The sequence below is a fragment of the Panicum virgatum genome, chromosome 5N (assembly GCF_016808335.1).
Source record: "Panicum virgatum strain AP13 chromosome 5N, P.virgatum_v5, whole genome shotgun sequence".
Lineage (NCBI taxonomy): Eukaryota > Viridiplantae > Streptophyta > Magnoliopsida > Poales > Poaceae > Panicum > Panicum virgatum.
The window spans coordinates 58,311,733-58,334,365 of record NC_053149.1 but is presented as its reverse complement, the minus strand read 5'-3'; the positions used below and the strand labels follow the sequence as shown (position 1 = coordinate 58,334,365).

General features: G+C 54.5%; 5 protein-coding genes across 5 annotated transcripts; 3 read left to right on the top strand and 2 right to left on the bottom strand.

Annotated features, from left to right (window-relative positions):
• The first annotated feature begins 572 nt into the window (after positions 1-572).
• On the top strand, positions 573-1,375 carry LOC120675904. The gene has a single exon (XM_039957112.1). The coding sequence runs from the start codon at positions 643-645 to the stop codon at positions 1,159-1,161; it is 519 nt and encodes a 172-aa protein (XP_039813046.1). The 5' UTR covers positions 573-642; the 3' UTR covers positions 1,162-1,375.
• A 1,258-nt stretch (positions 1,376-2,633) lies between these two features.
• On the bottom strand, positions 2,634-6,541 carry LOC120674989 (atherin-like). The gene is made up of 3 exons (XM_039956078.1): positions 6,451-6,541; positions 3,013-3,321; positions 2,634-2,932 (listed from the first exon to the last, which is right to left on the bottom strand). The coding sequence occupies exons 1-3, from the start codon at positions 6,539-6,541 to the stop codon at positions 2,634-2,636; spliced, it is 699 nt and encodes a 232-aa protein (XP_039812012.1).
• LOC120675779 (E3 ubiquitin-protein ligase RNF185-like) lies at positions 6,462-8,025 on the top strand. Its single transcript, XM_039956989.1, has 2 exons — positions 6,462-6,707; positions 7,054-8,025. Exons 1-2 carry the CDS (start codon positions 6,661-6,663, stop codon positions 7,745-7,747), a joined length of 741 nt encoding a protein of 246 aa, XP_039812923.1. The 5' UTR covers positions 6,462-6,660; the 3' UTR covers positions 7,748-8,025.
• Positions 8,026-10,632: 2,607 nt separating this feature from the next.
• LOC120675990 (protein DETOXIFICATION 32-like) lies at positions 10,633-12,552 on the top strand. The gene is made up of 7 exons (XM_039957195.1): positions 10,633-11,174; positions 11,279-11,365; positions 11,508-11,564; positions 11,685-11,923; positions 12,045-12,163; positions 12,246-12,332; positions 12,404-12,552. Exons 1-7 carry the CDS (start codon positions 10,639-10,641, stop codon positions 12,476-12,478), a joined length of 1,200 nt encoding a protein of 399 aa, XP_039813129.1. The 5' UTR covers positions 10,633-10,638; the 3' UTR covers positions 12,479-12,552.
• Positions 12,553-12,677: 125 nt separating this feature from the next.
• On the bottom strand, positions 12,678-14,029 carry LOC120675991 (zinc finger A20 and AN1 domain-containing stress-associated protein 5-like). The gene has a single exon (XM_039957196.1). The coding sequence runs from the start codon at positions 13,429-13,431 to the stop codon at positions 12,910-12,912; it is 522 nt and encodes a 173-aa protein (XP_039813130.1). The 5' UTR covers positions 13,432-14,029; the 3' UTR covers positions 12,678-12,909.
• Between the last annotated feature and the right edge of the window lie 8,604 nt (positions 14,030-22,633).

Here is a 22,633-nt window from a genome sequence, read left to right as displayed (position 1 = left end):
TATCCCTCCTGCACGGCCCGTACAAAAACCCCGCCGGCCCCACACGGCCACGCCATCTGCCCAAGAGAAACAGCGTTAAACAAAGAACAGGCGCCAATCATCTCCGAAGCAAATCACCTCTACTTCTTCAAAGAAAAAACAGGACTTTGCCCGATTCAGGGGGGAGTAATGGCAGGAATTTGCCGCGTTCAGATGAGCGGGTACATTGTTTACAGGCAGTTCGTTCAAGGGAAAAAATGTTTACACCTTTTTAATTGTAGGGAGCAAATAATACATAAAAAAATCTATACAAAATTTTATTCTTATGTGTAATAATATGTTTGATAATATAAAAAAAGATTAGCATAAAATTTTAAATATATCTATTTTAAAATATCAAATTTATTTTAAGAATTCGGATGTCTAGATACATCCTTAGTGGAAACACCCATTGGTAACCATCATTGTGCTCATCACTGCCACACACTCGCCGACGTAGCCATCGCTCTGACCTCCTCTCCATCACTCCGGCCGCGCTATAAAACTGCCGCGAGCCTCGTCGCCACGCCTCACATACACGCTACTCTGTAGTGTCTGTGCTTGTCTCGCTCTCTCTCGGGATCGGAAGCCAAGTCCGCGTGGTGGTGGTGCGCGCGCGCGGGTATGAAGAAGAAGAGCGGCGGCTGCGGCGGGTGCCTGGGCGCGCCGGTGCGGGCGCTGTCGCGGGCGTGCGACTCGGCCTGCGACCTCTACATGCGCGGCATGTCCGGGTGCGCCCGCCGCGTGCCGTCGGGGTCGTCCGTGGGCGTCGTGGGCCGCGGGTTCGGCGGGGCGGGCGCCGCGACCCTGCGCCTGCGGGTCGTCAGCTCGGACGGCGCCGACGGTAGCGACCTCGTCCGCGCCGCGGCCGCGGCCAAGCGCCACCAGCGCCGCGTCGCGGCCGAGCCGGCGGAGGAGAGCGCCGGCGGCAAGGCCCCGATCATCAGCGCCGCGGCGCCGGCCGCCTGCGCCTGGGCCCCGGCGCGGAAGAAGGGCGGCGCGGCGGCCATGGGAACCATCGCCGAGGACGAGCCGTGCGAGTTCGGCCCCGACGGCGCCTGCGCCGTTGCCCCCTCGCTGAAGCCGCCGGGCCGCGCCGGGTTCGGCGCCGTCAAGGCGGGCGACGGCGTGTTCGCACGCTGACGGATGCATCATGCATGCGAAGCGACGCGTACTGATCGTGGTCGTCCTGCCTGCCGGTGCAATACTGCAGAACTAGCTTCTTCGTTCGAGGCGCAACTAGATCTCCCCATTTTTCTTTCTCTCTCCCATATCCTTTATCGTCTTGCTGTGTAAATTATTATTCTATGTATAGTTGATAAGAAATCTAGCGTGAGTGTGACGTGATCCTCAGAAATTTTCCTCCAGAAACCGTTTGAAATGGTACATGCACTGGTTACATCCAGAAAACTGCATTAGTAGAACTTAGGGTCCTTGATTTTGACGTGAGGTTCACAATTCAGGCCTTTAGTTTTAAAAAAATTTTATACAGTACTCATCACATCGAATCTTCGGACACATGCATGAAGCATTAAATGTAGTTGAAAAAATAACTAATTACACAGTCTAACTGATTAGCACGAGATGAATCTTTTAAACCTAATTAGTCTATGATTGGATATTATTTGTCAAATAACAACAAAATATGCTATAGTGTCAAAGCCCAAATTTTTTCACCAACTAAAACCTCACAAGCTGCAGCATTCGCGTGCCACGGGCCCACGGCCGGTACTGATCGGTAGAACAGATCGGGATATGGACATGAAAATGGACGGGTGGGCCCCCTGCCGTGCAATCGTAATAGACGATCATCGTCTGTTTTCTGAATGGGGATCCTAGCAACTGGGTTCATCTCCTGACAAGTGACAACACCTGAATTTTACCGTCATGGCTATACAGTGCAAATTTTTACAGCCAGGGAAAAGGATTCGGCACTAGTGAGTAATACAGTGTCGGCACGCAGATGGTCTCTTTAACTTGGGCGTTAAGCTTTGCATATATGCATCTCCACGCAAAAGCTGGTGGAAGCCGCGGATTCCGACACGATCGACCTGATGGTGAAAATCTGCAACGCACCAATGGAGCGGCGTTCCTTTTGCTTCCAGAGCATGGCCAGCAGCCCAGCACGCTACGCTGTAACCCGATTCCTGCCTGCAAGGCCGCCCGTGCCTTCCTTTTTTTCTCGAGTCAATTCCCTATATGCCATCGAAAAATATAACTCATCCCCTATGTGCCATCGAAAATTAGCGTTTCCCTTCTATGCCATCGTTTATAATTTTTCATCCCTTACATGCCACTCCCGTTAAATTCCAGTGTTAACACCGTCAACCTTTCTCTGCTGGGACATTTTTACCCCTGCCTATCGCATGCCACCCCATTCGGAGCCCGACGCTGGCTTCTTGCTGCATGTGTCGTCAGCGACCGCGGGCGGCGGGAAAGAGCGGAGCACGCAGGTCGGGGACGCCGCCGCCGTGTGGGACTCCTCGCCGGAGTCGTAGGATGTGGCGGACGAGGACGCGTTCTTGGACGCCGCCGCTTGGGCTGCCGCCGCACGCCGCGGAACCGCGGCTCCGCGCCGCCGTCGGCCATCCTCTTCTGGCCGGGGAGCACCAGGTTCACCCTCGCCAAGGACGTGGCTGCGGCTGCCGAGGACGCCGCGGCCCGGCAGGCGGCGCCTCCTTCACCGCGCGCTCCAGGCGGATCTCCTGCACGTAGCGCTTCACCCTCCGGCGCGCAGCGGCGGCAGCGGCCTCCGCGTCCTCGTCGTCGCCGGACGAGTCCGTGGCGTCGTAGTCGTCGTAGAAGACCCTGACGGTCCTCGGCCCCGGCGCGGCGCTCTCCTTGGCCGGCGCCGCCTCCACCGCCCGGGAGGTGACCTCGACGTGCTCGGCGCATGGGAGCACGGCCGGCGCCGCTCCGCCGCCACCGGGCGACTAGCGCTCCAGCAAGGGCGGGCGCGGCGTCCGCGCGCCGCGGGCGTCCGGAGGCGCGAGCCTGGAGGCGCATGGTGCGGCGGCGGCAGGGAGCGGCCGGGAGCGCAGGCGAGGTCCGCGCCGGCAGGCGGGCAGCGCGGGCGCGGAGGGCCGCGGTGGGGAAGGGCGGCCGCGCACCCCTTGGCGCACTTGCTGAGGGCCGCGACGGGCTCCGGCGGCGGCGGCAGCGGCGGAGCGTCTGCGTCAGCGGAGGCGCGGGAGAGGAGGCGGCACGCGGCGACGAGGGAGGAGCCGCAATGGGGCGCGCGCGCCGCGCGGGACCGCAGCGGGCGGCAGGCGGCGCCGCTGCAAAGCCAGCGGAGGCGGGTCGCTGCAAGCCGGCTGAGGCAGGGTCCGGGGTTCACAGCAGCAGGCTAGCGGGAGAGGGGGCCTGGCGTGCGCAGCAGCAGGCTGGCGGGAGGCGCAGCAGGCTGGCAGCAGGGTTCACCTTACCGACGGTAAAGCGATTTTCGCCAACTAGCGGTATCGGTAAACCGGCGGTAAATCGCCGGAAACCGCCAGAAACCGCTCGAAATGACAATTCAAATTCAAAAAACCGGTAACCGTTGTTTACCGACCGGTAATCGATGTTTACCGACCGGTAACCGTCGTTTTTAACCGGTAAACACCGTATGACTTTGGAAAATTAAAAATTTTGGCAGCATTTCACCGTAATTTTGTAAATATCATTACTGATGGTATATATCAAACAATTATATAACATTTACACATACATAGAATAGAAGTTCATATCCATAAAAATAGAAATTCACATCCATAGTCCATATAGATCATCACAACAATAGTCCATGCAAATCATCACAACCATAGTCCTCACAAACCATCATCGTCAATATATATAATACATAGTAGTGGTTTCCGGTCCAAATGAACAAATGAAAATATATGTACATATTTGAAATATGAACACACATATATACATATAGCTAAAATGAACAAATTAACATCAAACTACCATGAACAAATGGATCCATATAGCTAATATGAATACATGTTTTTGAATATAGCTACACAACAAACATCTAAAAATCAATGTAAAATCAAGAAATACTCACAATGCAGTGGTTTCCGGTCCAAACACGCCGATTTCCGCTCGGAAAACGCCGAATACCGCTCGGGATTAGAGGATACCGCTCGGGATTACCTGTCCGAAAGTTTTTTTATTTTTTTGAGTGCCCAAACAGTCAAATATTTGAACATGTTCTATATTAGAATGATGTATGTCATCTCTACTTTCTTACCATATTTTTTCCTTTTTTATTTCAAATATTTTTGAAAATTTTAAATTCGGGCGAAATTTTTCGAAATTTACCGCCGGTATGGGTTGCCGCCTAGTAGCGGTATCGGTAAAAATCGGCGGTAACCGGCGGTTACCGATCGGTAAGGAAAACACTGGCTGGCAGGAGGGGGAAGGCGCAACAGGGCCAAGCCCGAGGCTTCGGGGATGGGGTGGCCGGGTGGGTGTTTTTTTAATCGAGGGTGCTGCTTTTTGACTCAGGGGTAAAAAAGTCTAGGAATTAAAATTTGACGCCGTTAGCTTAAGATTTTAACGGTAGTGGCTTATTGGGGATGAGAAATTATAAATGATGCATAGAAGGGATGAGCTAATTTTCAATGGCACATAGGGGATGAGTTATATTTTTCGATGTCATATAGAAAATTGACTCTTTTTTCTCCGCGCGTGCACGAGGTTTGGTGCTAGCGACGACGGCGACGGCTTTCTGCTTTTATCAATGATGTGATGTGGAAGTGCAGTGACTTTGGAAGTTTTCTACACTGGGGTACCTGTCAGTCGGTCAGTGTGTCCTGCTTTCTGGTGGGGCCCGCCCGGACGAAGCAATTGCCGCCATGCCGTGTCGCGTGTGCAGGTCGCTCGTGACTCGTCATCGTCTCATCGAGGCTTCCATTTGTTTCTGGCCTCGGCCACGCGTCAAGTGTAGCACATTGCAGTCGCTCCGTCTAGAATGCATTACCATTACTTTATTGGTCCTTTGTGGAAATTAATAATGCATTTTTTTGTCGTCAATCAACTGTGCGTAAGCAACTCCAACGGATTAATTTTTCCCTTTTCTCTTTCCACTTTTTAGCTATAAAAGAGGTTTAAGAGAAAAAATTTAACTCCAACAGATTGATTTTTCTCTATCCTCTTTTCCCTTTCCCCTTTATTTCCCTCTCCTCTCCCCTTTTTAAAGGGGAATTCCACCTTCTTCCTTTCCTTCTCTCTTTCTATCCATTCTTTCCTAGCCACAAGATTAACATGCATGAGAAAATCCTAGTCACTCATAAACTAAAGGGAAAATGGAAAAATCAATCTCCTGGAGCACATCTCCCTAATAAACTAAAATTGTGATGGGGGATTTCCCTATAAGATAAAAAAAGAAAAAGAGGAAAAAATCAATCTGTTGGAGTTGCTAGCTAGCAAACATGTTCAACCCCATTAGTGGAAAATTAGTTCAATAAAAATCGTCAGTTCCGGTTCCTCTTAGAAAGCATTATCACAAATAAATGTCTGCATAAAACACATGTCTCCACCCTAAAAAAAACAAATAAATGTCTGCATAAAACAATATTTCAAGGTAGATCATGCGCGCGCAGCGCCGGTTCCACTTAACGACAAGGTTGAGTTACACAGCCCATATAGTGACATCGACAACGATAATTTTATTAATCTCAAGATATATATAACATGCCAAATTTCTTGAAGTACTTAGAATGGTTGAACACTATGTGTCATGCATTCATTATAAGTGTGCACGCCCACATGTACAAGTGATCGTGTCTGTAATGTGTGCTTCACAAAACAAAATAAAGATCTACACATTTTCTTGTTATTATGCAATATCCACCGAGGACATTTTAAAATTATACTAATAAATAAGTTAGGTTTAACTGGTTTCCGCGATCATGATAAAAGGAATGGCATGGCATGAAGCATAAGAAATAATTTAGCCCCCGTTTGGATTGAGCTTTTCCTATGCTAAAACACGCCTGATAACCAACTAACCACGGAGGACGTACTAAAGATTCCCAAATATCTTTTCAACCATTTTTAATTCGTTACAGAACAGTAGTGTCGCCAAAATCTCACCCAACTTTTATTTTCTCTCAAGCGAAACATGTCCTGTCAGCATCTAGCAGGGCCAATCGGAAGACAAAACGAGAGAAAAGAGCGCGATGTTTCGGCGGGCCAACCGTGCACTAACCTAGAACACACTTTAATTAAAAAAGAAAACCTAGAACACACCTAGCAGCGCTGTCAAGACTCCCGAATCAATCCACCCATGCGTTGGTGAAGAAAGCAAGCCACCGCAAATCCTGGCCTAACTTCTCACGGCTGACGCTCATCTATCCGTCCGATGTCGATCCGACGGTCCCCACACACCGAACTGCTACTGTTGCCCCTGCCCCCGACCTGAAAACGGCGAGGCACGGGCGTTACCAGCAGTTAACGCGCACGCGCACGCGCACCGCAAGACGCCAGTCGGTGTCGAGAGGCGCCCCGCACCTAGCTGGCGGCTCGGGCCATCCATTCCCGGCAAGGCGGCAACCCTTCCTCCCCCAACTTCGCCGCCACCCGCCAGGCGCCGGAGCGTTCCTGCTCGGCAGCCTCAGCTCCTCGCTCCCGCGCGCTCCTCCTCGGGCTCCGGTGATGTCCGGTGGTAACGGGTGGTCGCCGCTCTCTTCGCACGGATTTGGGTACGTTTCTCGAGCGGTTCTTCTTCGATGGCTGCTCCGTTGCCGATTCGGATCCATTCCCTATTCCCCTTCGATCTACGCGTTGGGCGGCATCTGGAAATATCATAGATTAGACAATCTTTGTCGGATTGAGCGTTCTTATGTGGGGACGATTTTATTTATTTTTTTGTTCAAAGCATAACCTGTAGAATCGGAGTGTCGGATCAGAATCAGTTCCTCCCAGTATCTATTAGGATTTCTAAATTACGGGGATTTAGGTTTCGCTAGTTGCGGCTCCTGGTCGTCCTGTTTTTATAGCTCTTGTCGTCGGATCGTGCCTTGAGTGAGTGATCTCACCATCCTGCAGATCGGATTCCAGCGGCATGGCGAGCCGCGCCGGCGAGCCTGTGTCGAGGATCAACAGCGCCGGCGGAGGCAGCGGCAGCAAGGACTCGGGCAGCTTCGAGTGCAACATCTGCCTGGACCTGGCGCAGGACCCCGTGGTCACCCTCTGCGGCCACCTCTTCTGCTGGCCCTGCCTCTACGAGTGGCTCCACGTCCACGCGCACTCCCAGGAGTGCCCCGTCTGCAAGGCCGTCGTCGAGGAGGGGAAGCTCGTCCCCCTCTACGGCCGTGGTGGCACCTCCTCCGCTCCACGGGCGAGGTCCGTGGCCGGCGTGCAGATCCCCAGCAGGCCGACCGGGCAGCGGCCGTCCACGGCGCCGCAGCCTGACCACAATAACCATTACCCGCGCCAGAACCCATGGTTCATGGGTGCTGGCAACGCCCCTGTTGCTGGTGGCCGGTGGGGAAATTACACTTTCTCGGCCGCCATTGGAGGGCTGTTTCCTTTGCTGAGCTTCCAGGTGCACGGGTTCCCGCAGGCCACCGCCTTTGGGCCTACTGCAGGGTTTCCTTATGGCTATGGCCATTCTTTCCATGGGTGGCATGGGTACGGCTTCCCACGACAGGCGCCACAAGGCCAGCAGGTTGATGTGTTCTTGAAGGTGCTGCTTCTGGTAGTTGGTGTGCTTGTAATTGCCAGCCTGATTGCGTTTTAGAGCATGCATGGCTGGAGATACGTCTCATCCTTGTCGGTGTGCATGTTAGTTCTAGCAGGATTGCATCATAGATAGCTCCCATGGTTTGATGTCAGCGTGGATTGAAGAAGTAGAATGATGTATCCGCTGGTAATTGTACTTGTGATAATCGGTGGCACTCTGGCAGCTAGTATTGTGTAAAGTTGCCATCGAGTTTATAGGTGCATTTGTTGTGCTCTTCCCTTGAAGTTTGACCATGTTCATATTTCTTCAATGAAGTTTGCAAATTATTTATACTACCTTGTGTGCTTATGTTCCTGCACGGTTATTCTGTTTTTCACCTACTATTAGCTTTCGGTAATGCATTGATAAACTATACGGTCTAAACATTCTGAGATACTAGTTCTCCTGCATTATTTATGTCATATATGGATCCTTATTGTTTGTTTATGGAGGAGGAGAAATACATCATTATTTGCTTTCCAATTTGCAGTTCAGCCTGTTTCTGAATTAAAAGATGGCATCGACATAAACCTTAACTACTGCCCATACTTTCTTATTTATCCATACTTTGTGTCCTGTTATTTTTACTTTCGATAGGAGCTTATATTTCCTGTATAATTGGTGGATATTAAGTCCAATACTCCTGCCTTATTCAGATTAGTATTGAATCCAGGACAACCCGACATGCCCTGCATTTGCCTTGCTTTGCATTCAGATTTGAAGATCTATTACAAAAATTTAGATTATAATGACATACAACACTTAGGTCTGTAATAATCTGTGTTATTGACATGTTATACTTTTTTCTTTTTCTGATGCTTAAGTTCAACATTAATAGGATGGGCAAGCATAAATTTCTATTGTTTGAACATTGTCGCCTGAATGATCTAAAGATTTCAAGCTGTGTTCTGTATGATGGGAATATAAAGTCTTATTTAGGAATGCTAAACATCAATCATGAGAAGATAACTAATTATTTCTTTCTTTATTCCGAGTTCTGAACTATCCAGCTTGTTGATTAAATATTTCCCTGCAGCACTTGAGATGTATATCTTAAAATATTCCCCGGTGAATATTGGTGCAATGCAGCACAAGTTTCTAGTACTGTGTGTGGTGGGCATCTCAGATCTTTGGTGTTTATTACACTGTGGACTTGCGGTGATGTTAGATTATACTGAAGTTCAACGATCACTACATGAATAGCCATACTATTGTATATTTTGTGTTTCAGATTATCTAGCACTAGATGCAGTTCAAACATGAATCAAGGATAGTAGTAGAATCTGTTATGTGATACTGGGCATGATTTATTCCATCTGTGAAACAACTTCTTTGTGTTGTGCTCCTGAATACTTTGAGATATTGTAATTCTGTCTGTATGTTGTTCATACTGGATCAGGATTATGCGAAAGCATATCTTATACATTGAGGCACGGAGCTCCACAGTCCATATGAACTCTGAAGATTTTCTGCATGCTGACGTTGACAATGCATTACCCATTGTGCTTCCTTGAATTGTCCTTAATTCAGGTTGCCTTTGCTTAGCATTTATTTGTTCAACACTTGAATGTTCTTTTTGTGATGAAGTGAAAAACCGAACCGCAAAATGTGTCCGAGATATCTAACGATGGTAGTGATTCTTGTAGCATTGATTAGAATCCAGAGTCCAGATCCCACCGTTGAGGGGTCAGATATAGTGCTAGCACCAGTCCTGAAGGTGTGTATAGAATTTTTCACAGGTGAATAAGCAATAGAAGGAAACACTACTGTATGCAAGTTAGACATCTCCAGGTTCGAGGTTTGATTTCTTAGCTGAATAGCCTCGAAACTGACTAGATGTGGGTTCTGACTTCAGACTTTTGTGGAAAGTTGATTTCAGCTTACTGAAATCAATCTATCACGCGCACGTTGATAGATGCTCATTGTCATTGCACTACAGATAGATGCTGGGACTGCGAACACGCTGATAAAATGCCCAAGGTGACCTATGGTTGGTTGGCGCCGGCTGCCGGGCAACCAGTTGCACGAAATTTCTGCGACCAAACCGAAACACGGAACCACCTTTGGAGCAGAGGAGAATCCTAGCGAGACGCCGCTCCGCTTCCGCCGACGCATTTTGACTCGCACCGTCACACGTCACGCTCACCGACCGTACACCTGAATGGCACCCGGGTCACACTGCCACAGCCGCCGCCCGCCGCAACTCGTTTGTTCGGAGTTCAGACCGGGCTGCCGCCAGCAGCTGAGCTCCGCAGCGCACCGGGGCGTCGTCGTCGGATAGGAGTTGGCTCGAGTTCCGGCGCCGCGCGAGCTCTATCCACAATGGCTGCGGCACCAACCCCTCTCGGTCCACGTCGCGCGCAGCAAGGCTAGGCTAGCACAGCAGCCGTACTAGCTCTAGCTCCGCTCGATCGGTGTCCGCGTCCATGCGGTCAGCCGTCAGCCCAGCTGCGAACTTGGACCCCCAACCTTGACCTGCACGTACAAAAGGAGCCACGGCTCGTCTCGTCTGGTGTCCCGGTGCGTGTACGTGCACATTGAGGAGTGTGTAGCTCATCAGCTCGTCCGTGCGCCGGAAGAGTCGGAGCGGAGATGGCGCCGGCGGTGTCCGGGCGCTCGAACTGGTCGGGCGAGTGCAAGAACCTGTGGCGCGTCGCGGGCCCGGTCATCCTGGCCTCGGTCTTCCAGTTCCTGATCGCCTTCGTCACCGCGGCCTTCGTCGGCCACATCGGCAAGGTCGAGCTCGCCGCCGTCTCCATCGTCAACGGCGTCATCGAGGGCCTCGCCTTCGGCCTCCTGGTAACGATGATTCCCGACCGCGCGCGCGTCAACTCGCATGCGCGGCGTCATGTTATAGCGTTGATCAGTGATCCCACTTCTCCGATCCGTTGCCCGCGTTGCAGCTCGGCATGGGGAGCGCGCTGGAGACGCTGTGCGGCCAGGCCGTGGGCGCCGGGCAGCTCCAGATGCTGGGCGTCTACATGCAGCGCTCCTGGATCATCTGCCTCGCCACGTCGCTCGCCCTGCTCCCGCTCTACCTCCTCGCGTCCCCGGTCCTGCGCCTGCTCCGGCAGTCGCCGGCCATCGCGGCGGTGTCCGGGCGGTACGCGCGCTGGTGCGTGCCGCAGCTGTTCGCCTACGCCGTCAACTTCCCCATCCAGAAGTTCTACCAGGCGCAGAGCAGGGTGTGGGTCATGACGGCCATCTCGGGCGCCGTGCTCGCCGCGCACGCGCTGCTCAACTGGGTCGTCGTGGCCAGGCTCGGGCGCGGGATGGTCGGCGCGGCCGTCGTCGGCGACGTCTCGTGGTGGCTGCTCAACGCCGCGCAGTTCGTGTACCTCGTCGGCGGGTCGTTCCCGGAGGCGTGGACGGGGTTCTCGCGCAAGGCGTTCGCCAACCTCGGCGGCTTCGTCAAGCTCTCCATCGCGTCGGCTGTCATGCTATGGTTCGTGTCGTACTGTCGTGTGCCTTCTTATTCTTCCTTGAGTTTACTAATCAATCACTGCATTGAAAAGCTATTGAGTATTGACACATGTCTGTTCGGTGCAGCCTAGAGATGTGGTATTATACGGCAGTGCTCATTCTGGTGGGGTGCCTAAAGAACCCAGAGATTCAAGTTGGAGCGATTTCCATATGGTCAGTGTCACTTTGTTTCAGCTCTTCTAGTGGCATCTGCTTGTGCATCTCTTAGCTAGAACCGTTGGGACTTGACAGGCCTGTGTGCCCTGTGAATCTGATTATTTCAATATTTATAAATTTTTTGTTGTTGTTGTAACAGCATGAACTATCAGCTTTGGACCCTGATGGTTGCTCTTGGCTTCAATGCTGCAGTAAGGTAACGTCCAACATTGCTTGCGCTTCTCGGCACCTTTTCTATCTTTCCTGCATTTCTGAATTCTGAAGGTACCATAGGGCTCCCACATGTTCTCACCCTTTCTGTATCGTTCCTCGTCAGTGTTCGCGTCTCGAACGAGCTTGGCGCCAACCACCCGAAGGCGGCCAAGTTCTCAGTGGTCGTCGCCACGACCACATCGGCCGCCATCGGGTTGGTCTTCACGGCGGTCGCTCTGGCGGCGAGGAAGCAGATGCCTCGGCTCTTCACCGGCGATGGCGCGGTCGTCAAGGAGACCGCCAAGTTTGGGTACCTCCTGGCCGCCACCATATTTCTCAATAGCATCCAGCCGGTGCTTTCAGGTACTAGAATAGAATGATACTATAATTAATCTGCATCGCGCATTGGCATTTTTCGGTGAAAATACGGACGCACGCCGTTGTTTCTCTTCCCTCATTCATGCTCCGTCGTTGATGGTCGCAGGGGTTGCGATCGGTGCCGGGTGGCAGTCCTTGGTCGCGTTCGTCAACATCGGCTGCTACTACCTCGTCGGCCTGCCCCTCGCAGCCGTGTTTGGCCTCAAGCTGAAGCTCAATGCAACAGTAAGACAAGCCTGGAAGATCTAGAGCTGCTGTTTGGTGATGTTTCTCGAAGACAATTCACTGTTTTTGTATGCTGTTGCAGGGGATTTGGGTGGGAGTGTTGATTGGAACGGTGTTACAGACTGCGATTCTGTTTGTGATCCTCTTCAGAACCAAATGGCAGAAAGAGGTATAGTACCAGCTCGCATCTCTTTTTATTTATTTATTTTTTGCTCCTGATCCTCTGAAACATTGGGTCAGGCTATGCTAGCAGAAGAGAGAATACGGGTGTGGGGAGGAAACGTTGAGCTGCCACGGACTCAAGAATCAAGATAAAGTGAAAACATTGCTGCACCTGTTTGACAGAAAACTATCTGTTGCGGAATAAAAACAACAATTACCAGTTTCAGTCATCAGAATCATCCAGGGTGTGAGGTTTACAACAGTAGTGTAGTACTACTACAGTACTTGGTAGTAACAGAATTTGACGTCGGGACAAACCAGATCGAGTAAGCAGGTACTATCTTTGATTGTACGAAAACGAGGACAAAAACAAATTCATATGAATGATCATGTTCTCAGACATCAGCTGATTACAAAACAGTACGCACGGAATTGAGCCCTGATGGGCATGCATCGCACAAATCTAGCCAGACGCTGCTCTTCAGATCGAGACGAGTTGATGCGAAAGTTGCGACGGCCGGCCATACAGAACGTTGCATCTGACGATCTGAAGTTGTGAGCCCATTGCACGGAAGTTGTGAAGCTCAGATTTTGTTGGGCAGCTTGTCTCCCTTGATCAGGGGGTTGGCGCGGGCGATGGTGACGCGGCCGGCGCCCTTGAAGTCGAACGCGCAGCCGTGCTCCTCCGCGTACCTGTGCCTCCCGCAGAAGGTCTTCCCGCAGCGGCACACGAACCCCGTCAGCCCCACCTTCTTGCAGCACGCCGCGCAGCGGCTCGGCTGCGCCTTCCTCGCCGCCTCGGGCGCGGCGGCGGAGGACGACGACGACGAAGCGGCGGCTTCAGCGACGACGCCTTCAGCAAGTGCGAGAAAGACGCTAGCGGCGGGCGCCGCCGGCGGCGGCGGTTCGCACGCGGATCGCGCGACGGGTCCGGATGCCGTGGCGGCGGCGGAGGCGCCTGAGCCGCTGCCGCCGACGACGCTGTGGCGCTTCTTGTAGCAGAGGGAGCACAGGTCGTGGGTGGCCGGGCTGCCGAAGTAGCCGCAGCCGGCGGCGCACAGCTTCGCGGCGGGGGCGGCGCTCTTCTGCGGCTGGAACGACGGCATCGTGCGCTCTGAGGGGAGAGGACGGGACGCGATCGTGATCAGGGGGTGCTGGTGTCGTAGGATTCAGACGGTGGACTCGGGCGTGCGGATGATCTTGGCGTGAAGTCGTGGGGAGAGTGCGGGCGGGGACGCGGGGTATATATCGATGGGACGACGGACGATACCGACCACGATGGGGTCGTTCTCGTTCCGACTTGGAGTCCGGCTCGTCGCTGAGTCGGGAGTCGGGATTCGGAAGTCGGAACACCGGCCCCGAGTCCGGGTCTGTGCATCGACCATCAAGAAGGAAAACGCGATTCTTCCCCGTCCTCACTTTACTACTGCAAGGCCTCCCATGGCCAAGCCTCGCTTCGTTAGAGAAATTCGACGCCGATGAAGCATCTCCATCCAATTCCTTGCGCCATCAGCTCCCTTGGGTAGCCACGGGTCCATTTGAGCTGTTCCTGAGCTAAATCAGTCACCGGACCCCCGAGTTCTCGGTCATCTCATTCATCAGCCCACCGCCGCGCAGAAAGGGGAAAGCCGCCGGTGAGCCATGCCTTCCCAGGTTCTAGGTCATCACTAGTTGGTTTGTGGAGTTCAGTAGCACATGTGGGTGGTGTAGAAGCCTCCTGCCGGTCTGTTCCGTTCCCCGGGTGGCCGATGTGCCGCCACATTCCCGGGCCGCGGCCATGGACGCATCCGTGGAGCTGAGTGCTCCGGCTTTTCAGGGACCCGGCCAGGGTGTGCAGCGTGATCAGTGGGTCGTGAAGGAGCTGTCGGTGTTGCATGTCGTCGTTAGGAGGGCCTGTAGCTCCGAGTCGTCGCGAGCCGAGCTTTGGCCGACTGCCAGCGATGGTGTGCGTAGCGCTAAGGTGGCGCGGGCGAAGCTAGCAGTTGTTCGGGGGGCTTGAGCCTTCCCTACCGGCACCGAAGCTAGCAGTTGGCCGTGTTTGGTTACTACAGGGTTTTTTCCGCGCACGTTTCCCGAAAAAATCTCGTATGTATGGAGTACTAAATGAAGTCTATTTATAAAACTTTTTTATGAATAAGTGTAACTTTTCGAGACGAATCTAACGACGGTAATTAATTGATGATTTGCTACAGTGATGCTACATTAATCATCCTCTAATCACGCGGTCAAAGACCTCATTAAATTCGTCTCGCGATTTACACGATGAGTTGTGGAGGTGGTTTTGTAATTAGACTTCATTTAATACTCTAAATTAGTGGTCAAAAGACTAAAAAGTTTTCGTGAAATTTTTTTCAGCCTTAACCAAACACGGCCACGAGTGTAGGGGAGGCTGGAGGTGGAAGACGAGACCTGGCATCCGGGTTGCTCACGAGTTGGTCCAAGAAAATGTAATATGGCAGCCCACCAAAGTCTGAAGCCCAAGTTCCCAACCTCACAAATCGTGCATCGGCATCGGGGGCTCCCGGGGCCGCGCCGGCCGGCGGCGCACCTCGCACGACTGGGCCGGGGGGCGACGGCAGTCGGCAGCGGCAGGCAGGCACCTGCTGCACGGGCGCAGGCGCGCCGCGCGCAGCGAGGGGAGAGCTAGGCTGCCAGGGCCAGCCGGTCAGGCGCGGCGAGCTGGTGGTGCAGGGCAGCAGGGGCCACTGGGCCAGGCGACCAGCCGGCCAGGGCTGCGGCCTTGCGGCCAACCAGGAGCATCAGTCAGAGGCAGCAGATAGCGAGGAGCCGAGGAGAGGTAAGAAATTTGATGAACAAATTAACAACTTAAGTTAAATTCTTATTTAGTTTATTGTCTTATTGTCCGTAAATCTATTTAGTTAAATTTGATGAACAACTTAACAACTTGATTTAAATTCTTGTGAGATTTGCTGAAATTTATGTTGAAGATTTTGATATTGGTGACCTTACTGTTTTGCCAATTGAACTTGAATCCTTCATCAACCGTGCTAGAAGAACTCCGATTTCTTTGGATGTATTGAACTTGGAAAAATTGATGAAATAATGGTGAAGACTAATATGAACACATCTTATCGAATCTTGATACTACCACTGGCAATAGCTTCAGTTGAAAGGATATTTTCAGCCACGTCCATTATAAAAACAGACTTGCGTAGTAAAATGGATGATGAATGGCTCAGTGACTTAATGATATGCTATAATGAGAAGGAGATATTTAGAAAAATTGATAATGAAAATATCAAAAAGAGGTTTGGAGTTATGAAAAACCGCCGTATGTTATTGCCTAAAAAAAATAATGGTACACTGTTCTATTCTAAATTCATAATTTGGAGGTTGTCGGTGTCCAGACCCGGTGGTCCGGCACCAACTAGTGATGATGCTGCGTGTTCCTCGTCCTAAATGGTTGATGCAAGAGGCAACACAGTAACGCACGGGTTTATCCTGGTTCCGGCCGTGGAGCCGTACGTCCAGCAAAGGGGTGTGCGAGAGCACTGCACTGTCTTGCACCGGGGGTGCCTGTAGTAGGGGTACAAGCGAGGCGAGAGAGGGAGGGAAGCTCCCAGGTCTCTGCTAGAGGACGAGTTGATTGAGGCGAGTGCCAATATCGGGGCTCAGAAGAGCGTATGTGCTCTGTGAGCGGTGCTGAGTGTTGTGTTCTGCCAGATCCCCCCCAGAAGATAGAACCCGTCCCCCCTTTTATAGACACAAGGAGGGGCGGTGTACATGTACGGAGAGATCACGGAAGTCGTCTTTTCCCCGAATCGCGGGAGTGCAGTGGTGGAGCACTGTAAAAAGAATATTGCGGGGTATGGCGCCTGGCGTGGCAGTCGTCCTGGGCGTCGTCCTTGGCCTTGCGGAGATCGCGCCGGCATCCTTGTAGCTCCAGCGGGCGGCGTGGTGGTTGCTGTAGGGGGTACCGTCCTCCAAGCGTGGCGTGGCGACGTTCCGAGGGTCCTGCAGGCCAGGGTCTTGTCCTGGTCAAGGTCGGAGCCGCCTCCGAGGGTCATGTACATGCCGTTCGAGGGCTCCGCGGAGGGGAAAGTACGAAGGAGGTATGGGGAGTTGGCAGCACAGTGGCTAGAGAAATGCCGAGCACGTCTTGCACTGCATCGAAGGTTCCCACAGTGTCGCCACAGCGTCCGGAATGGCGGAGCAGTGACTGGAGTTGGCAGACGGGACTCCGGTCACAGCCACTGCGCAGAGTGGCTGCGTGACGCCGTCTGACCCGGATGCTGCGGAGGAGTGGTTGGCATTTAATGCCTCCGTACGGCGGGAGAGCGGGCGGATGGTGGTTTGCCCTTTCCGTCGAGGGGGGGGGGGGCTCGAGCGAGGCGGAGTCGATCCGCTCTCTCGAGGGTAGGCTCGCTACCTTCGAGCGAGGCGGGGATGGACCGCACTGTGTACGTGAGCCGCGTATTGGGCTTCTTTGAGTCCTTTCCTTTCTTCCGGATTGGAAGGAGGCTGTAGGCCTTCGTGGGCCCGGTTGCCTAATATGTGTTTGCGTTTTTAGGGCGATTTTAGTCCTTTGGTTAGGGTGCCCCTAATCATGGTACTCGACAGTAGCCCCTGAGCCTTTGTAGGGGTGAGCATCAGCCTTGCAGAGGCTTAACCCTTCGAGGGCGTGACTCGGGTGCTGACCGCGGTGGTCTTGGTTTTGCCCGGCGAGGGCGTAACGGTGCTCCGGGGAGCATTGTTGGAGGAGTCTGATCCGGGATCGGGGTTCGCCGCTGGAGAAGCAGTGAGATGGCCACTCCAAGTTGTCTATGCAGATCATAGCCACTTCGAGCACCATGGCGCAGCCGCTGTGGATGTCGCCGTCGTGCTGATGAGGGCGTTCGAGCTGGTCTGCGCAGGATTCGATCCTTGAATGTGTGAAGTTTCCTCCGTTGGGGCGCATCAGCGCACCCGAGGGTGTAGCCCCCGAGGCCTTGGAGGAGTGTTTGCACTCGTCCAAGGGCGATAAACGTCGCCCTGCTTGGTTGCTTTACTAGGGAGACTGCTCAGCTTCCTTTTCAGTCGGCATCGGCATTCCTTTCAGCTGGCCTTGTCGTTTTTTGTGTTGGTGCAGCGACTCGGGGTCCTGTTGAACCATCTGGCGGGCGCGCGTTAAGAGTGGGGGTTTTGGCTAAACACGTGGAACTTCACAATCGACGGTTGTCGATCCATTCGAGGGTGCGGCCTGAGCCGCGGTGTGCGAGGTGCCCCCGAGCCCTGACCTATTTGAAGGCGTTCAGGGGACCCTCGACTTTTATTACGACCCTCGTCGCCCTTCCGCAGGGAGGAGGGGTGAAGCGCACCATGCTACCCATGCCCGGGCCGCGAGCTATGGCTGCTTCAGTGAGCTGTTATCGGGTGGTTCAATTGGACGTCCGTGCCTCATTCGATAAGGGTCGGCTCGTGGTCCGTGGACACGTCACATAAAGCGCTTGCAAAGGTTCGCTAGGCGGGGGCTCAGACCGATTCGATAGGGTCCGAGGGCTCGATGCTCTCCCTCGATGGGATCCCCCTGCTAATCACCCTCGACTGGCCTTGAACACTATGTAGGATGTCTCGAACTCCGCGTTCGAGGATAACTTGTATGGCACATCCATGCAGTCCCTGACTCTGGTGATCTGGGGCGCCTGTCGAACCCTCGACGGGCAAGGCTTTGAACCCCTGATCAGTGAGGCCTCGAAATTGATTTCCTTCGACGGTAAGGAATCCCCCGGGGGGATATTACGTAAAGGTTCGCTAAAACGGCGCGGAGTCGCCGGTTGTGCGCGCCGGTCTCCCGCTGGTCATGGGCTGCGTGGCCCAGTACGCGTAGCGCGGTGCGGGGCGCGCCTTTTCAGGCGGCTGCCTCGGGTAGGCGAAGAGGCGTGGGCGGCGGCTGACGGATGGAACAGTGCTACAGTCACGCCGCGCCCGTCGGTTACCGCGCCGTAATTATCGCCGAGTGCACACGTGGGAGACTCTGTGGTCGTGGGGCCCAGTTGTCGGTGACAGCAAAATCTACCGCATTCAATGCGGTGGATTCGGGCTGCGGCGGCGAATCCGCCCGTCTTGATGGATAAAAGCGAGGAAGGGGGCATTGTTTGGGCTCACCTAGCCATTTTGCCTTCGTCTCCCCTGCCTTCTCCGCCTCCTCTGCATCCTGAGCCCAGAACCGAGAGCGAAAGGAGGAAGAAGGAGAGAGCGTGAGCACACCTTAGCCATCGTAGAGCTTGCTTCCCCGCATTCCTCGGCGGTTCGAAGCGATGTCGGATGTCCTGGAGCCGTTGCTGTGGGGGAAGTCCACCACCACCACGGCGGTTTTAGAGCAGCTGGTTGTAGAGAGGCTGCTGCCGGCGAACATCAACTCGGAGCGGCCGGCGTGGATTCCCCCGCGGCCGAAGGATACTGAGCCGAATCCCGCCGACGGCTACGTCGTGAGCCTCGTGCGGCTCCACGAGCGGGGATTCGGCGTCCCCGTCGGCAGATTCATGCGGGCGCTCTGCGAATACTACGGAGTGGAGCTGCACAACTTCAGCCCCAACTCCATCTCGCAGGCGGCAGTCTTCGTCGCCCTCTGTGAGGGGTATCTAGGAATTGAAGCGCACTGGGATCTGTGGGTCCACCTGTTCCACGGCGAGCTCTTCATCGAGAATGTGCGGGGCCAGCCAAAGAGGTACGCTCGCGCCGGCGGCCTCATGCTTCTTGTGCACGGGTACAGGTCGCACTTGTACATCCCTAGCAAGATGACCACCAACAACGTCGGGTGGACCCGGGGCTGGTTTTACCTGCGAACCTTCGGCAACCGGCTCCCGACGTTCACCAACAAGGTGCTCCGGGAGAGGCCGAAGAAGTGGAACTGGGGGGTATCGCCCCCACCGCATCAGGCCAGGCTCGAGGTGCTCACCAACGCGTTGTAGCGTCTGGCGAGGAAGGGGTTGACGGCGGCGGCTGTCATCGCAAACTTTCATCGGCAGAGGGTGATTCCTCTCACGGAGAGGAACCTGCCAATTTTCGACCTCACCCCCGAGGCCCCGTACGCGGGCTCGAGGACATCGAACGTGCTGCTCCCCCGTGACATCGCTGCCCGGATGGCGAAGAGTGCGGTGGTGGAGTTCCCCGACAACCCAGACGATCTCTGGGAGATCAAGATGTGCCCGGAGACGGGGTACATTTCTGTGGTGAGTTCAAGTTTTAATTCATTGTCGATTTGTGCTACTCCTCTTCCCACTCCTTGATCCTGACTTGGTTGCGTTTGTAGGGGGTGAGCCACAAGGGCTATGTGTCGAAGCCCCCGGTCCTGGAGGAACGCGAAGCCTACCGCCTGCGCGGAGAGGCGGTGAAGAGGAAGAAGGATGCGACGAAGCAGGCCGCCACCAGGAAGAGGGAGAGGATGGAGAAGCACGAGAAGGCATGCAAGATTGCACATGTGGAGGGAAGGCCGCGGCCCGCCACGCCCGAGTCCATCGAGGAGGAGGACTCCTCGGACGTGGAGCTCGATTTCTCGGACGAGGAGGAGGCAGTGACGGGCGCGTGCTCCCCGCCGGCCTATCGAGGGGTTGGCGGCAAGGATGTGACGGTGACGCTGGGTGAGGCGAGGCTCACATCGGGATCACTGGTGGATCCACCCGCCGCGAGGACAGAGTGGAGGTCGCCTACGCCGGCGGCGGGACAGAGGTCACCCACACCGGCAGCGAGCAGGAGATCGTCCACGCCCGTGACGGGGCAGAGGTTGCCCCCGCCGGCGACGGGTAGGAGGACACCCGCGCCCGCTGTGTCGACGGGCGGCGAAGGGTCCGCGACGAGTGCGGAGATGCCCGTGCGGACGGCCTCGAGGCGCCAGGCCGACCCGAGGGCGGCGCCCTCGGGTCAGTCATCGAGAGGTGTCAGTGTGCCACGGCCCGGAGGAGCAGCATGGGCAAACGCAGCATGAGCGCTCGGTCAGGGTAAGTGATCTTGATTTTATCCTTCGCTTTCGTTTAATCGACCCTCCAGTCCTGTTGACTTCAACGCTTCTTCCCCGATTACCCAGCTCCAGGGCCATCACCAGGGATGCGGCCCAGCTTGCGCCGACCAAGGCCCTCAAGACCGGGGCGCGAGCAATGCCGCACACGGCGCCGCAGCCCCTGCCCGTAGTGGACATAGTGGCGGAGGCCGCGAAGCTCCAAGAGGCGATGGCTCGAGGGACCCAGAAGGCCCAACTGGCTCGAGCGCCTGAGAGTGGGGACGACGCCGGCCAGAGCGGTGTTGTAACGGACGCTCGTGCCGACGCCGAGGAGGAGGTCGGCCGGGGCGGCGAGGATGATGCCGCCCGGCCAGACGTCGAAATCGAGGCTAGTCGGGGCGACGCGGATAGCGCCGCCTAGTCGGTCGTAAGAGGAGGAGCTGGTGGGGACGCACCGGAGCGCCCCGCTGGCCGAAGAGAGGAGGAAACCCCCGCCCTCGAACCCCCGAGGGCTGGGGTCGAGGGTGTCACGGAGGAGGAGTCGGCGCCAAGGGCGCCGGTAGTGGAGGAAACCTGTGTCCCGGAGCCTGCAAGGGCCGGGGATGAGGGTGTTGTTGCAGCGGCGATGGCGCAAACGGCGCCGGAGAACGTGGCGCCATTTGTGGAGCTGCCGCAGAGCAGCGGGGAGTATGAGGGCTCGGGAGAGGTCGACCCCGTTGCGGCGGTCAGCGCCGCCGATAAGATTGCCGAGTTCGTGTCGGCCTCCGAGGAGGTACTCGGCGCGGGAAAGTCCGAGGAGCCCCGTCATGGGGCGATCATCCAGTCCGGGGTCCCCTTGGAATTTCTCCGCAGTGAGCAGGAAGAGGAAGCGGTCTGGAAAGCGCAGTTCGAGGTCGGCTCTCAGATTCAGTACCACCTCGACCGTGCCCTAGGGCTTCACCGGATGACGGACCACCAGATCAGTCAGGTAGGTGGCTCTCTTCCGGGAATCGTTCGCATTTGGTCTTGATTTTGTGTGTCTCACTCACGCTCTTCTATTTGTAGCGGCTGAGGGATATTTCGCGCAAAAAGAGCGCTGAGCTGACCCGGCTATACTCTCAGATGCGCGGGCTCGGGCAGCACAATGCCGACTTGGTGCTCCGGAACATTGACGCCAACACCAAGATGACAGACATGGGGGTGCGCCAGCGGGCGCTAGAGGAGGAGCTGGCGCAAGCAAAGGCTAAGTGACCCCAAGTCACCAAGACAAGGCCACCGCCACCGTCTCTCCCGAAGCGTCACCAACGGCACCGTCTTCACTATCGGAGCTTCTCACCAAGAGGGGTCTCCTTCCCCGCACAAAGTGTCGTTGCCGCTCCACACCAAGTCGGAGGGTCACACGACGAGTACACAAGATGCTTGCCACAGCAAGACTTTCTCTCAAGCTAGTTCTCTCAAGAACTAAGCCTAAACAAGCACTAAGCACTCTCACAAGTGTGTTTAAGCCTATATGATGTACAATGAAGCTCTAAGGTGGTTGAAGATGTTTTTCAAGTGTAGTATGCTTCAGCAACTCCAGCACTCTCAAATGACCCGGTCTTGGGGGTATATATAGGCAGCCCAAGCAAATATAGCCGTTGGAGAAAAGCTGCCAGAAAAACACTTAACGCCGGTTAATCCGACGCACCTCCAAAAGCCATCGTCGGTTCAACCGGTGATACTAAACTGCCCGCCTCAAAAACTAGCCATTACTTGTACGGGCAATCTACCAATGCTACGTCGGTTTAACTGGTGAGTGTAGTTGTCCTGTGAACTCTGAAAAACCAACTCTCTGGACAACTGCACCGACGTTCACCAAGACCCGATCGTCGGTTCATCCGGTGTATAGAATTTCCTCTGTCTTCATCTGTCAATGCACCGACGTATGCAATTTTTTCAGCGTCGGTTTAACCAGTGTAAAACCCTAGCATGGTGTGCTCCAAGTCAATGCACCGACGTATGCAAGTTCTTCAGCGTCGGTTCAACCGGTGTAAAACCCTAGCCTGGTAATGGTCATCTTAACAATTATATTAGTCCAAGTGTTGTGTTGTCTATATCAATCACCAAAACATTATATTGAAATATGGCATGAGAGGCCATTTTCGCTACAAAGAGGTGCAGAAAAATATCTCGGGTGAGTGTTCGAAATTTCATTGTCGTTTGATCTGAGTTTATCGCAACTTATCTTGGTTCCTCTGATCAGAGCTGAGGCAGAAAGTGGCGGACGAGACTACGGCGAACGAGGCTGTCAACACCGCGCTCATGGCGGCGCAGGTTGAATACGCTGAACTGGAGCGGACCGCCGTGACCGTGTGCCAGGAGCTCGAGGGGGACGGTGCCATGTCTGGTAGCTC

Coding starts and splice junctions, on each gene's coding strand:
- LOC120675904 (XM_039957112.1), top strand. CDS start 643: ATGAAGAAGAAGAGCGGCGGCTGCGGCGGGTGCCTGGGCGCGCCGGTG.
- LOC120675990 (XM_039957195.1), top strand. CDS start 10,639: ATGGGGAGCGCGCTGGAGACGCTGTGCGGCCAGGCCGTGGGCGCCGGG. Junction 11,175..11,278: donor GCGTCGGCTGTCATGCTATG/GTTCGTGTCGTA, acceptor TGTTCGGTGCAG/CCTAGAGATGTGGTATTATA. Junction 12,164..12,245: donor AGCTGAAGCTCAATGCAACA/GTAAGACAAGCC, acceptor ATGCTGTTGCAG/GGGATTTGGGTGGGAGTGTT.
- LOC120675779 (XM_039956989.1), top strand. CDS start 6,661: ATGTCCGGTGGTAACGGGTGGTCGCCGCTCTCTTCGCACGGATTTGG. Junction 6,708..7,053: donor CTCTCTTCGCACGGATTTGG/GTACGTTTCTCG, acceptor ACCATCCTGCAG/ATCGGATTCCAGCGGCATGG.
- LOC120674989 (XM_039956078.1), bottom strand. CDS start 6,541: ATGGATGGCCCGAGCCGCCAGCTAGGTGCGGGGCGCCTCTCGACACCG. Junction 3,322..6,450: donor CGCGTGCGCGTTAACTGCTG/GTAACGCCCGTG, acceptor GCCGGCTTGCAG/CGACCCGCCTCCGCTGGCTT. Junction 2,933..3,012: donor GCCGCACCATGCGCCTCCAG/GCTCGCGCCTCC, acceptor GTGGCGGCGGAG/CGGCGCCGGCCGTGCTCCCA.
- LOC120675991 (XM_039957196.1), bottom strand. CDS start 13,431: ATGCCGTCGTTCCAGCCGCAGAAGAGCGCCGCCCCCGCCGCGAAGCTG.